Consider the following 15010-nt stretch of genomic DNA (forward strand, 5'->3'; position numbering starts at 1 on the left):
TTTTGTCTGTCTGTCTGTCTTTCTCCTCCTCTCCTCACTTTTTTGTCTGTCTGTCTGTCTCTCCTCCTCTCCTCTCTCCGGCTGCCCTTAAAAAGACTTCTTCCTGGCTTTCCTGTTAGCAAACTCAGTTACAATGTCATCAAAATCTAAGTCCACGACCAGCTGAGATTCAAGGGCCATCAGTGACAGTGCACTGAGGCGCTTTTGTGTTTGTGTTGTTCTAAGTTTATTTTTTATTCTTGCCATTTTTGAAAAAGATCTTTCTCCTTCAGAATTTGTAACCGGCAGTGTCAAAAAAATATGTAGGGCTACAAACACATTGGGGAAAGTTGATTGCAGACCATGTTTCAAGAGCACCTGCAACAGTTTTTGAGGAGACTTATCCTGCTCGCTCTCTAGTATCTGAACTGGATAATTTCATCTGCAAGGTTCTGATCTAAATCAGAAGGATATGAAGCACAGAGTGCATCCGCCTGTTTTGTATTAGTGATCATAATTTGCGCATGCAACAAAGAGGATGTAGCAGGTGACGCGTGCATTTATTGACATCTTTTCTGAGTCGATCTCATTTGAGTGTATTCGGCAATGCTTATAACGTGTAATTAAACACGTTGAGTTTATATTCTGGGCTCATCAGATTTTTTTTTACATAGTATTATTAGTATGATTTTTACTCTCTGTTAATAACACTGTCCGTCTCTTTATGTTAAGGTTTGTATTAATTTCGATATGCCAGAGGGCAGAATAAGACAGGGAATTAAAGAATGCATTGTAGTTATGTTGACCTACTGTTTTCATAACACTGGATAGTCTGCTAATTCATACTTTTCTAAAACGTTGCATAATGGCAATTAACTTATTTAGCAATTACACTAGTGCTAGTTTTGTTGCCAGTGTTGCTCAAATGCACGCGTAAGTGTCACCACCAGCAGTAAGTACCTGCATGTGTTGGGAAAAGGGAGAAGAGCGAGTTCGGCAAAAGGCGGATTCGAACTCAGGCCGAACGCGTCAAAAGCCAGCATGCACCTCACGCCTTACGCTACAGTAGGGGAGAGTGGGGACAGTTGCAACGTGTGTGGCAGTTGCAACATTGCTGATTTCTCCAATCAGGAATGAGCTGGAGTCATGACACTCCTACTGCACATGCTAGAAGTTAACAGCCACATGTTAAACTTCCTTAAGGGAGGACTGAAATTCAAGGTAAAAACGTAACTTTTTTTACAACTAGATTTTTTTGTCATACTGTCTAAACGTTTTAAGTATTGATCTTTATAATTTGAATGTGCAGTTTCTTAGCTCTTAACAGACTTAGGTACAATGTGTTCAAGCTAATGTGTTAGGCTAGCATCACTAGTTTTAATATGGCTGCCAGGGGTGGGACAGTTGCAACGCATTTTTGCAACTGTCCCCACATGGTGTTGCAACTGTCCCTCATGACAATAATAATGACAATTATATAAAATTGATATAAAAGGCAATTCAGTGGTTTGATAAAGAACATATTTCAATAGCCAGGTGTCTCCTCTTTGTATTTCAGCAAATTGCTTTTTTAAAAGTCAAACTAGGCTGCAGTATATCCTAAATTTTCTGTTCTGTTTTTTCAGTATGCCACGAGACAGGAAAAGGACAACAGATAGGGGTGTCCCTCTACCTATTCTGTCCTTAGCTGCTGCTGTAGTGAGCAATGATGGCAGGACAGTGAGGTCTGTGGCAAAACAGTATTCAATTTGCCACACAACCCTGTACCGCTTTATTAAAAAGAGAGAGAGGCTAAGTCAAGGAGAGGAGATGAGGACAGGTTACTGGACCCCGAGGAGGGTCTTCTCAGTCCAACAGGAAGATAGCCTGGCAGAATACCTAAAAAGAGCAGCTGATCTTTTCTATGGTCTCAGCACTAAATTGGTAGGCCTAAGCATGAGGAAGGTATTAAAGCAGAGTGTAGGCTTAAAGGGAGGGCTGGTAGGGAGCCTTATATAAGAATATTGAGACTGTGAAATAATAAGATAAGAGAAATTACCATCCATTTCGCAGGTTCGTCGATTGGCCTTCCAACTGGCTGTCTACTACAAGTGCTCCTACCCTGAAACCTGCATGAGTGCTCCCTGGCTGGCCGGGATTGGTTTATGGGGTTCATGAAAAGACAGCCCAGTCTGTCTATACGGTGCCCTCAAGCTACCAGTCTCACACGGAACACAAGCTTCAACCTTTACAATGTAGGCCTATCCTTGTTTTACGATAATCTTGCCAATGTGCTTGACAAAAACAAATTTGAAGGGAAGGACATCTGGAATATGGATGAGACCGTGGTCACAACTGTCCAAGAACCAGAAAAAAACTTGTTTTTTACTTGAATAAGTTAACTCGATGAACTCTGGTCTCAAGTAAACTAAAAAAAGATTTGAAAAATGATGCAGAAGTATGAGTTTTATTACATCTAAATGACTGTTGCAACTGCCCCTCGGTACTGTTGCAACTTTCCCCAAATATGGGGACAGTCGCAACATTTTTCAGGGTCTATTTAAGTACAAATTACATTCATATTATCATATGTACACATGTTGCAACAGTATGGGCAGGTAGGTGACATATATGGGTTTAATATTTTATTTTTTTGACTTTCTAATACAAACAGTCGCTGAGAATCTGAAGGAAATGTAAAAAGTGTTGCAACCGCCCCCACTCTCCCCTAGTTATTTTGTGTCGAGCGTCTTTTTGCTAAAAAGACAGGCACCGGGCCGGCACGTAGTGCAAATATATGCTCCGTTTTCGGAAATGAATTTAAAAAAATAAATAAATAAATAAATAAATCTTCCCCTTGCTTGGGCCCCAAGTGCGCATGGGCCCCTGGGCCCGTGCCCATAATGCCCATTGGGTAATCCGGGCCTGGGTGTAGCCATATGGCAACAATTAATTTTCTTTCACTGTGTCTCGTTTGAAAGGCTGCATGCTAGGTAGGACGCGTACTGTGAAAGCTGTAGTATACCGAGTGTCTACCTTTAAACAAGTCTCGTTTAAACGAGACGCCCTTCATAGGACAAATGGAAACGAAACGTAACATGGTTGATATGACAGCACGCCACTCTTTAACAAGCGCCAGCGCTATGAGTGAAAAAGGAACAAAGTCCCTCTGGAAGGGAATGTAGGCTATGAGGTAAATTTTAGGAGAGTTATAATTATGTAAATTGAAAAGAAAAGAAATGTTATGTACTTTTAGTCTAATACTTTATTAATTAAATATTAATATAATTATAGATAATATATAGCCTACTCTGCACCCATCTACTGAGGTACTTCAACTTGGGAATTAACATTCCTTGCGTTTGAACATCATATTTATGGGCAATTTGGTTTTATTTTTTATACATTTCCGTTGAAGCAAATAATTGTGGGTTATGAGTGCCCACGAAGGCAAAGACACATCTTTCGGAGGATGCACACCTCATGCATCCTCCGAATTCCCGTGAAAGAAGGTCGCATTCGAAGGCTGCATTCGAAGTGTCCTACTCGCTTTTCTGAAACTAGACAGCCTGGATGACGTAGGATGCAGCCTTCCAAACGAGACACAGCCTTTGACTGCGTTACATTCTGAAGAGCTAATCTCATCCTTATGCCCTAGTCCCTTTAATGAGTTTACCCTCCAGAACAGGGCCGTAGCGAGGTATTCTGGGCCACCTGACTGTATATTGCTCTTTTGATATACATGATGATTTTGCTGTATATTGATGAAAGTCCTGTGGGGAAAATGACGTTACTCAGCAGCACATTAAATCACAACGGCACAATTTGCATGTATTTAGCCTGCCTCTGCCATCCAGCGCACCCCCACCCGATTTTGGTACCAATGTTGACATTTATCCTGTCACTATTAGTCTCGTGGCCTAAACTCATTGAATACAGTCCAATTTTTGTGTGTGTTCATATGGCAAATGTAAGAAAAGTAACCAAGCATTGGCTCACCGAGATTATTACACCGAGAAACTAAATCAAAATGGGTCAAGGAAGACCGAACTCCACACAAGGTTTAAACAAAATGACTAACTAGTTGACATATAATCCATATCAAAATGTAATTTGTCAACAACAAACCAAAGCCATCAAACTGAGTTAAATTACCAGTTGTTTCCAGAATGTGACCTCTCAAAGCCTATAACACTGATTTTTTTCTGGAAAACTGTTTACCCAGGAACTAAAAAAATGGGTTAAATGACAAAAACTGATCTGTGTAAAAATTCACATCATGAAGGTAAAATTTGAGTCTAGAGTGACCCATCTGCATGCTCAGTTTTAAAGTTTTAGGCCTTTTATTTCTTTTTTGGCTTACATTTTTCACAATTACAATATGCATGAAGCCATTAAAAGGACTACAATCAATCTGTGAAAGTTTTCACAAATCCAGTTCTTTGTTAAACTAGCGTTTTCCACCATAATTATCATGTTTCAAGAATACAACCTCTCAAATCCTATAACACAGATTTTTTGTTGACTCTTAAAAATGGTTAAGAGACAATAACTGATCTGAGAAAAAAGTCTTTTTGAGCCTATGACCTGTGAAGATGGTCAGTTTTTAAAATTATAATCTGATTTACTATTATTACTCAAGTCAATGGGGGTAGAGCAGTAAGACACAATAAAATGTGACTAAACATGATTGTGAAAGTTTTCACAAATTAGGCTCTATCTAAAACAAGTAAATGTGCATGATCTGGAATGTTTGCTGGAAATGTGAAAGTGAAGGGTGAAAAGTGAAGAGCGCTTATTTGTCACCATCCCGAAACGTGGACATAAAAAGGTTGACAGGAAAACAACTGCTGTGAAGAAATTCACAAATCAGACTGGTCAAGTTGAGAGTGATTTCAGTCTTTTAGGTGTTGAATTTTAGAAGCTATTTGCATTAGATAATGAAGAGTCGTAAAATTTAAACGACCGATTGCAGAGCGGAGGATGATTTCATATGAATTCACAAATCATGAAGAATAAAATGCAACATTATTTACTTGTCTACGACAGCGAATAGTGGATTTATATCCAATCAAAGTCTGAATTTCAAACTGCAAACTAACTTTACCGCATTTGGCTGGAGAACTGTTTTTACATTGTTTCATGAAGTGAGTTAAAGTTAGTTTTATATTTGACATTCGTGACAATACCCAATAAACTATCACTTTTTTAAGCCAAACCAACTTGGAAATGCATAGTGATTCAATACGAGAAGACATCCAGCCTTACCATGGTGATTCAGCGCTACCCAAAAGTAAAATATGGCCTTAAGCATTGAAAATAGGTACAAATTTAGTTGTTTGTGGATGTTATATTCTAATGCAAGATGATGTAATACAACACAAACAAATGTTCTGATTTCACAATTTCCATAGACAGATAACAGCTAAATTGTCTATATTTGATAATTTCTCAACAGCATTATAGAAAAGTACTGAACATTTACTCCCCAAAACAAGCCTTGTGCAATATAATGTGCTATATAATGTTTTGCAGTTGGTTTCATGTCTTTACAATGTCAAATGTTCATTGAGTTTAATGGAATTAGAATATTACAAAAATGTACATTACTAGATTTATTTGAAAACATATAGAATGTAAAATCCACAAACAGAGCCTTGTGTCATTAAAGGGATATTTTTAACAACATTTCATATGTGTTGTGATGTCATAATGTCAAATGGTTTAATTGATTTATAGGGCTAATAAAATTGATATTTATTTAAAATGCAGACTTTGTGCTAGGCAATGAATAGTCAGTAGTGCAATTCTGCATGGAACACGACAGCGGATGGCTCGACAGGGTTTATTTTCTGTCTGAGTGCTTCACTAAACTACAGTAACTGTGTGAAGAACTTCAACAGCTTTAGGAAAACACATCAATGTGCTTCAGTACAATTAATATGTTTTCACAGGTGAATTTTGATTGTTATGATGGGGCAATATCCTTTGTCAATACCAGCAAAAGTCACTGGAAATTGCAAACTATGTGTTAGATTTGAATATTGACAATATGAATATACACATTTTAAATACATATACATCTATATAATAATACATATATATATATATACATATCTATATATGCACATGAATAAACCACACACACTTATATCTAACATTTTTGTATTTTATTATATAAATACTTATTTTTTTCATTATTTATATATATATATATATATATATATATATATATATATATATATATATATATATATACATACATACACGATGGTTTTTTTTTAACAGTAATTAGGCTAACAGTTATTCTCTCCCTGTAGTTGAGGAATCTGGATATACCTGTGGGATGTTTCTATATTGAACCGTTAGAGGGCGCCCGTATTTGTCAGCCCGTATATAAGATGCTCAGTCCCCGCATCAGCCTTTTCAGCTGAGTCCGCCATCAGGTCACAGTTAGCACTGCCTGAAACTCCCAAACACAATCCGACAAAATGATCATCTACAAGGACATCATCACAGGTAAGAATAACATTTAACACAATGCAGTACACCTAAATGTTGTGTTCTTGTCGATATTTTATGTATCCGAGGCTGTTAGGTTGTTTTTAAAAAACGGGTTTCCCGGTCTCCGCGGCCTAACTTTGTTGAATTAGCTTATTGGCTAATCACGCTATAAAGTTGAGGAGACATCGGTGTCATTACTGCTGCCTTAAATGTGTAATTTGTACATGTGTTTTTATCAACACGGTGGATTTATTTCATTGAATTTTAGTTTGTTATATTTGAACAATTCTGGCGTTAAATGGGTGTTAGCAGTTCAGTTAAAACGCCGGTTGACTGGTTTGGTACAACGGTAAAAGTTGTGCTGATCAACTGTCTTAACGTTCATTTTTCTAAATTACCGCGTGTAGGTACATAAGCGCCCTTTTGGGAATTTTCTTTGATTTGACGACAGAAACCGATCATCTTGTCCATCCAAGTGTGTGTTTTTTTTTCTTTCTTTTTTCCTCCATGGTTGATTTCAGAAACAGTTGTGAAATGACGAAATGCTAGTTAAACAGGGCGTGTTTCTAGGCCAGTTTAGTTTACTCGTCATTACTATGTCATTTTTGCTGGCGGCCTTTAGATGGTGTTACTGGAATGCTACGCTAAACGTTGTTTTGTGAAGTTTTTTTTTTCCCCTAATCTTTTTCTTTTGTTCACAGGGGACGAGATGTTCTCGGACATATACAAAATCAAAGAGTCTGAGAATGGGATGATGATTGAAGTCGAGGGAAAGGTATGACTTTAAACCGAACAAATGTTTTATTTTTATATATATATATATATATATATATATATATATATATATATATATATATATATATATATATATATATATATATATATATATATATATATATATAAGCCCTTTGAATTAATATACGATCATGTTGAACTTAGGACACCTTTGTAGGTTATCATTAGTGGTCGTCTGGTATATCGCCAAGACCGATATTCTACGTTTTTTTTTTATTATTATTACTGGAATTGGCTGATACATTTTCCCGTTTGCTTTTTTTTCTTTTCTTGAGGGTGCCGAAAATCGCCTGCTTGCATGTGAAGCGACTGAGACATGTAAACGAGCAGGCATTGTTCATTTTGTTGTTACGTGCCATCGTGTTACTACAATAATAGACTGGTGTGCAACAGTGTCATTTAAACGCTCTGCATATCCAAGACGCAGCAGATGCGTTTGAGTTCATGTTAAAGTGCTCGTCTGTTTCATTCTCCCCGTCTCAACAATTCCTTGTAAATTTTGAATGTCTTGTCTAATGATAAAGGCAAATATAAAAAAGTAATTTCATATACTATCTGCAAATATGTGCATATCTCATTTATACCCATGTAATAAACCAACCAAACACCACTTCAGTAGATCTAGCTTCCTGTGGAACACTCATAAATCTTCCTCTGAAGCATGTATTCTAACAGTCTCTTTTCAATAGTTCCCTGTAACTTTTCTAATGATAAAATACAAATATCAGTTAAACTTCCATTATATACCGTCTGATAATATGCAGATATCTTGTTTAAAAAGGTGTCACTCATGAAAATCCAGTGTTTTCTTGCCATTGAGTGCTCATCTAATATCTTTTGAAGTGCGTATTCTATTCAGCCAGAATCAAAAACTTAAGGATCAGGATCAAAAGTTCCCCTCGTTCACAAATCACAGTCCGTCTGTGGCGATGCAGGCTGTTTACAATGTCAGGAGATAGATCCACAGTGATAAATTAAAATACTGTTAGAATAATAAGTATAAATGGGGTTTCCTTATCCCAAGCAACCAAAGAGCACCGAGATTTCACACCCTGTGCAGCACTTCTTTTGCATTCTTTGCTGTGATAGAACTAAAATCTGTTTTATTTTGAAAGGCTCGTAACATGCTGATTAATAAAGCTAAATTTAGATGTGGAAAAAAGTTAAAGGAACCGTGTTAACATTTGTTGATGTTAAAATAACCACACCTGCAATTCGTACATCCAGTAAATTAGGCTTTATGCAGTGGCTAATGTCTATAGCGGGGGAGAGGCAAAGCGCGGAGTGGGAATAAAGCGTGTAGCGCTGAACAAACTTTATTCCAAAGGTTGGTAAATAGTTCCCAACCTCTTAATTCTAAGCCAAGTACTTTGAAATGACTGTTTCTGAAATGGCTAATCATTTACAGTCCTTACCTTGGAATATATCTGAGATGTATACCAGTGACCGTGGTTTTGGTCTTTGCTGTAGATGATCAGCAGGTCAGAGGGAGACATAGATGATGCACTGATTGGTGGCAACGCATCAGCAGAAGTTCAAGATGAGGGCTGTGATACTTCCACTATCAGTGGTGTGGATATTGTCCTCAACCACAAACTTCAGGAGACATCCTACGACAAGAAGTCCTACACTGCCTACATCAAGGACTACATGAAGGAGTAAGTGTTTGACCCAGTGTGATTTATAGAAGCACAAAATGCTGCGATTTAATTGTGTAGTCTGCAAGTGCTCTGTGCGTCACTGTGAATGAGCACTTTGTCATTACTACAAAAAGCACAGCACGTGAAAAGTTTGCGGTCACTTGACTGAAATGTTTCATGATCTTAACCTTTCGATTTGAAGGCTTATGCTTCAATGTTTGAAATTAGACCAATATAATTGTGCCACCATATTTCATTTAATTACAAAACTAAAACATTATTTAAAAAAATTGAAATCGATGACTTGGACTGAATAATAACAAAAAAGCAGCTAATAAGTGCCCAGTATTGATGGGAACTCCAATAATTTTTAAAAAGCATCCCATGGTGATGGCTCAAGAAGCTGGTTGACAATGTCAAGGAGCAAATGTGCAACGCATTTGTAAGCGTCTGTTGGATGGCATGTGGCAACAATGGAATTGTTGCATCTTTTATTTTTATTAGGTATCGACTTGGTTCCGAAGTACCAGTACTTTTGACATTACTATTCTGCTCCCTGGAATACCTGTGGTATTATGCTTAGATATTTGCATCATTGACAGCTCAGAGTCTTGTATTGTGGCCACCTGGGTTTTAAGATGTGAAGATGCTAAATTAAAGCTCCCTGCGCTTTCTGCCTGCCTTATAAGTGGCTTGTAAGATTGAATTGGGGACAACAAGATGTTAACATTTCCTTGATTCACTGCAAGCAGTAAACATGGCTCTGAAATGTAACCCGGTTCTTTCCAATTTCCCTAACAGAGTGAAAGCTAAACTACAGGAAACTGCACCTAACAGGGTTGACCCCTTCATGGCTAATGCACCAGCTGAGGTCAAGAAAATTCTAGGCAACATAAAGAACTTTCAGGTATACATCAATAATTGGTGATCTTCATTATGCTGTTACTAGTGGAACAGTTCTGTTGAAGGCACACAATGACGTCTGGCTTGGGTATACTTTGCTTTTCTGCATGCTGTTCTGTTTTGTGCTAATGGACGCTGATGACACGCACAGACGAGGACTGTCTGCTTGACCAGAAAAACTGGTCTCCAAGCGGCACAATCCGACATTCAGTGCTGAAGAAATTTGCGTCAAGCGTACTGTGCGCAAGACTTTCCGGCACGTGGAAAACCAAAGTATACTTGGCCTGGAGGCCCATTTTGAAGGTCATGACCATTGAAAACGAATGGTTAATCCGGAGTGTGCCACTTCAACAAATAGAATAGAAGAGGGTTATTATGGGTTGCAGAACAGACCGCAAGTTCCGCTAACTAATATTGTCTGTCAACTTAGTTTTTCACTAGTGAGTCTATGAACCCAGACGGCATGGTAGGTCTACTCGACTTCCGTGAGGATGGCGTCACACCATACATGCTCTTCTTCAAGGATGGTCTGGAGATTGAGAAATGTGTAAGTTTATGAAGTATTTTTGTTACCTCTGTTTTAAAATGCTGTTTAAGGGAATAGACTTAAAATTGTGCCATTTAGTCAAATCAAAATCTGTACTAATGTATAGGGAATAATATTTTGCACATAGCATCCACTGATAGGCCTGTTGCTAATCTGTGGCCTCTGGGTTTGCACAAGGATGCGACAGTAATGCTCCTCGTGTCTTCTAGCCATCTGAAAGGTGTCTGGAATGGACTCTGTTGAGGAGAATAGAATGATTACATTAGCTGAAAGCATTAATATTGTTGTAGCATGACAGTATGGTCAACTATGTGTGTACCTTTTTTTTTTAATAATCTGTCTGGCTTAAAGGCCTTTTAACCTGGCTAACATGTAGGACCGAAGTAGTTTAAGAGGTTAAAACAGGGTCTTTATGTATTGAGACTTTGTATGAAATGGAAATTAACCATCACATGTTTCTTTCTCTCCTCAGTAAACTTCATAACCATCTAAAATTGCCCCTCCAACTTTGGCCTCTACTCTGTGGATTGGGCCTGTGGATTAAACCAATCATTTCCCCCCCCAATTCCTTTCCATCAGGATCAGAGGCTCTTTTAACTTCACTAGGCCACTGTTTTAATTTCTTTATTGGCTTATGTCCATCACATCAAGACGTGATGGTCCTCTCGAAAATAAAAACAGGACTTTTTACCAAGCTAAACCACAATGTGAACCAGATTGTGGCTGAAACTTTTTTTTTTTTTTTTTGTCATCATGGAGGTTAAGTTGCTGGCTTCTCTATTGCTGTGCATGTCAGCTTCTGGTTTCAGCAGATGTACAGTTTAATTCCCCCTCTTTCCATTGATTCACAGGATTGTATAGGATTTCTTGCACCATTTGTGAAAAAATAAAATCAAGCTGCTGGCTTATAAGTGTTGACTGTGTTCTGCCTAAACTTGTCCTGGGAATTTTATTCGATTTTACCAATGAAATTGTGTGTCCTCTCATTGACCGAAAAGCTGTAGTGAACAAATTAAAGGTATAGCCTCTTAAAGATCTTTATCTAGTTTCTTAATGTTGTCCCTTAGAGCTGTGAAGTGTTTATTCACTTTAGTTGTATACTGTAGGAATTGGAGGATCCCTGCACGATGGGGAAAGTGCACTAATGTGAACCAAACCTGATTATCCATGTATGGATTCTGTAGCTTGTAAAGCCACTTTTAACATCAATGGCTTGGGATAATCATCTTTAGGGTTCCCAAGGTCATGGAACTAGAAATATCTGTGAATTTTCAATTAAATTACTGGTCAGACCAGTTCATATTTTGGATTCAATGATTCAGCTCTACCGGAGTTGTAGTGGTTCTAAAGGAAAAATACTTCACAATCAGAAATGTCAAATTAATTGCTTAGAATTTGTGAACTCTTGAGCAATGAGCTTTTGAGTCAGTTATTTGTATAGAGTATTTCACAATACACAGTTTCAAGGCAGAAATGTCAAATTAATTGCTTAGAATTTGTGAACTCTTGAGCAATGAGCTTTTGAGTCAGTTATTTGTATAGAGTATTTCACAATACACAGTTTCAAGGTAACCGTACAGAAGGTAATTCCTTAAATACCTGTCATATGTCGATGAACTGCTTGATAGAAATATCTGTCAATGTACTTTAAATCCCTAGTGAGCTAGTTCAAGTTGACTACTGCAAGGGGAAAAAAAAAACTCCATAAAATGTCTCAGTGTCTGAGGACTTTGGAAGTGCTGTCTTTTAAACCGTGTATTGATGATTTTCATTTATGAGCACTGGTTGCACAACAGCCTCTGGTGATGCAAGATAACTGCAAGATGCTCTGGTAATGTGGCTGCAAAGCTAACCCAAATATCTATTTGTGGTGATCTGTTGCTTCATTTTTATTAAAGGGTTCCTCTTTGGCTTCTTACCCATCACTTTTGACTAGCTTGAGCAGCGACAACTGCTTTGAGTATGTTGCTTTATGCCCTTAGTATTAACGCAATATACTCAATGACCACATTGCCAAAAATTCTGCATTTGTAAAGCTGGACACATTGACAAATCAAGTGTATTTTATTAGCTGCACATCGCTGATAAAAACTTAGACAGTAATTAAATTCTTATTTAGTGATATAATGACACCGTATAATCAATTAGATACTGATCAGCCACAATATTAAAACCACTGATGGGTGGAGTGAATAACATTTATCTCTAAGCAATGGCACCTGTAAATGGGTGGGATATTTTAGGCAGCAAGTGAACGGTCTGTTCTTGAATTTCATGTGTTGGAGGCAGGATAAATAGACAAGCGCAAGGATCTGTGCGACTTTGACTGGGTCAAAGCATCTCCAAAACGGCAGGTCTTGTGCAGTGTTCCCAGAATCCACATCTACCCAATTGTTGACTTGGCCTTCAAATTCTCCAGAACTCAATCCGATCAAGCATCTGTGGGTTGTACTACAAAAACAAGTCTGATCCATAGAGGCCCCACCTCGCAGTTTACTGGACTTAAAGGATCTGCTGCTAACATCTTGGTGCTAGATACCGCAGGACACCTTCAGAGGTCTTGTGGAGTTCATGACTCAAAGGGTCAGAGCTGTTTCGGCAGTACGAGGGGGACCTACACAATATTCGGCAGGTGGTTTCAGTGTTGTAGCGGATCGGTGTATATATATAAATTGTATAGGCCAATGTATCCTTTGTTGAGAATAAAGGGTACTAAGAACATCAAATATATTTCAAAATGATCACATTAATTGGTAATAGTGCTCGGAAATATTGAAACCTTTGTGCCAAAATGTTTAATATTTAAAAATATGATTTGAATGTTTATCCCCAGTACTGCAACATAGAACCAAGTTTATCTTGTAGAAAGTTTTTTCTACAGCTTTTGGGTTCCTGAAAGAAATCTAAAGACGAAAAAAAAAGAATATTTGTTTTTTTACAAAAACCTTTATTTCAACAGCATTTAATAAATACCATACAAAATATAAGCCTGTTTTAAACAAAACCAAAGATAACAGTTTACCACTAATAAACTCAGCAAAAAAGAAACATCCCTTTTTCAGGACACTGTATTTTAAAGATAATTTTGTAAAAATCCAAATAACTTTACAGATCTTTATTGTAAACTGTTTAAACAATGTTTTCCATGCTTATTCAATGAACCATAATTAATGAACCTGTGGAACAGTTGTGAAGACATAACCAGCTTACAGACACTTGGCAATTTAAGGTCACAGTTATAAAACTTAGGACACTAAATAGACCTTTCTACTGACTCTGAAAAACACCAAAAGAAAGATGCCCAGGGTCCCTGCTCATCTGCGTAATCGTGATTTGGCATGCTGCATGGAGGCAGGAAGACTGCAGATGTGGCCAGGGCAATAAATTGCAATGTCCGTACTTTGAGACGCTGAGGTGCTACAGGGAGACAGGAAGGACAGCTGATCAGCCTCGCAGTAGCAGACCACGTGTAACAACACCTCCACAGGATCGGTATATCCGAATATCACAGCTGCAGGACAGGTACAGGATGGCAACAATTGCCCGAGTTACACTAGGAACGCACGATCCCTCCATCAGTGCTTAGACTGTCCGCAATAGGCTGAGAGAGGCTGGACTGATGGCTTGTAGGCCTGTTGAAAGGCAGGTCCTTACCAGACATCACCGGCAACACGGTCACCTATGGGCACAAACTCGCCTTCGCTGGACCAGACAGAACTGGCCAAAAGTGCTCTTCACTAACGAGTCACGTTTTTTTTTCTCACCAGGGGTGATGGTCGGACTCACATTTATCGTTGAAGGAATGAGCGATACACCGAGGCCTGTACTCTGGAGCGGGATCGATTTGGAGGTGGAGGGTCCGTCTGGTCTGGGGCGGTGTCACAGCATCTTTGGACTGAGCTTATCATTGCTCGTTGGCAATCTTAATGTTGTGCGTTACAGGGAAGATATCCTCCTCCCTCATGTAGTACCCTTCCTGCAGGCTCATCCTGACATGACCCTCCATCATGACAATGCCACCAGCCGTACTGCTTATTCTGTATTTGATTTCCTGCAAGATAAGAATATCAGTGTTCTGCCATGGCCAGTGAAGAGCCCAGGTCTCAATCCCATTGAGCACGCCTGGGACCTGTTGGATCAGAGGGTGAGGGCTAGGGCCATTTCCTCCCTGGGAAATGTCTGGGAACTTGCAAGTGCCTTGGTGGATGAATGGGGTAACATCTCACAGGAAGAACTGTCTAATCTGGTGCATTCCATGAGGAGGAGATGCACTGCAGTACTTAATGCAGCTGGTGGCCACACCAGATACTGACTGTTACTTTTGATTTTGAACCCCCCTTTGCTCAGGAACACATTACTCTTCTCTTCACATTAATTTCTGTTAGTCACTTGTCTGTGAAACTTCAGTTTATTTCTTAGTTGTTGAATCTTTTTAATTTCATACAAATATTCACACGTCAAGTTTGCTTAAAATGTAGAAGCACTTGAAAGTGAGAGGACGTTTAATTTTTTGCTGAGTTTATATCCGTAAGCACTTAACTTCACCGGTGTTTTATACACACCGAATCTGAACTGATGAGAATTAGAAGTCCTTTTAATTTCAGTCATAATGACTGAAGATACAATTCTATTGTGGTTCCTCATGTGAATCCTTCAATATCAT

General features: G+C 38.4%; 1 protein-coding gene and 1 non-coding gene across 2 annotated transcripts; both read left to right on the forward strand.

Annotated features, from left to right (window-relative positions):
* Positions 1 to 6314: 6314 nt before the first annotated feature.
* Positions 6315 to 11263, forward strand: LOC127644348 (translationally-controlled tumor protein homolog). Its single transcript, XM_052127486.1, has 6 exons — positions 6315 to 6477; positions 7164 to 7237; positions 8728 to 8915; positions 9699 to 9804; positions 10231 to 10347; positions 10820 to 11263. Exons 1-6 carry the CDS (start codon positions 6450 to 6452, stop codon positions 10820 to 10822), a joined length of 516 nt encoding a protein of 171 aa, XP_051983446.1. The 5' UTR covers positions 6315 to 6449; the 3' UTR covers positions 10823 to 11263.
* Positions 10472 to 10601, forward strand: LOC127644472 (small nucleolar RNA SNORA31). Its single transcript, XR_007970658.1, has one exon. It is a non-coding gene; the product is annotated as a small nucleolar RNA SNORA31 (small nucleolar RNA).
* Positions 11264 to 15010: the final 3747 nt, after the last annotated feature.

Source organism: Xyrauchen texanus, chromosome 5 (genome assembly GCF_025860055.1).
Source record: "Xyrauchen texanus isolate HMW12.3.18 chromosome 5, RBS_HiC_50CHRs, whole genome shotgun sequence".
In the NCBI taxonomy this organism is placed as follows: Eukaryota; Metazoa; Chordata; class Actinopteri; order Cypriniformes; family Catostomidae; genus Xyrauchen; species Xyrauchen texanus.

Bases quoted from the DNA above. Each gene is read 5' to 3' on its own strand.
- LOC127644348 (XM_052127486.1), top strand. From the start codon at position 6,450: ATGATCATCTACAAGGACATCATCACAG. The intron at 6,478-7,163 runs GTAAGAATAACA...TTTTGTTCACAG, and splicing joins CTACAAGGACATCATCACAG to GGGACGAGATGTTCTCGGAC. The intron at 7,238-8,727 runs GTATGACTTTAA...TCTTTGCTGTAG, and splicing joins TGATTGAAGTCGAGGGAAAG to ATGATCAGCAGGTCAGAGGG.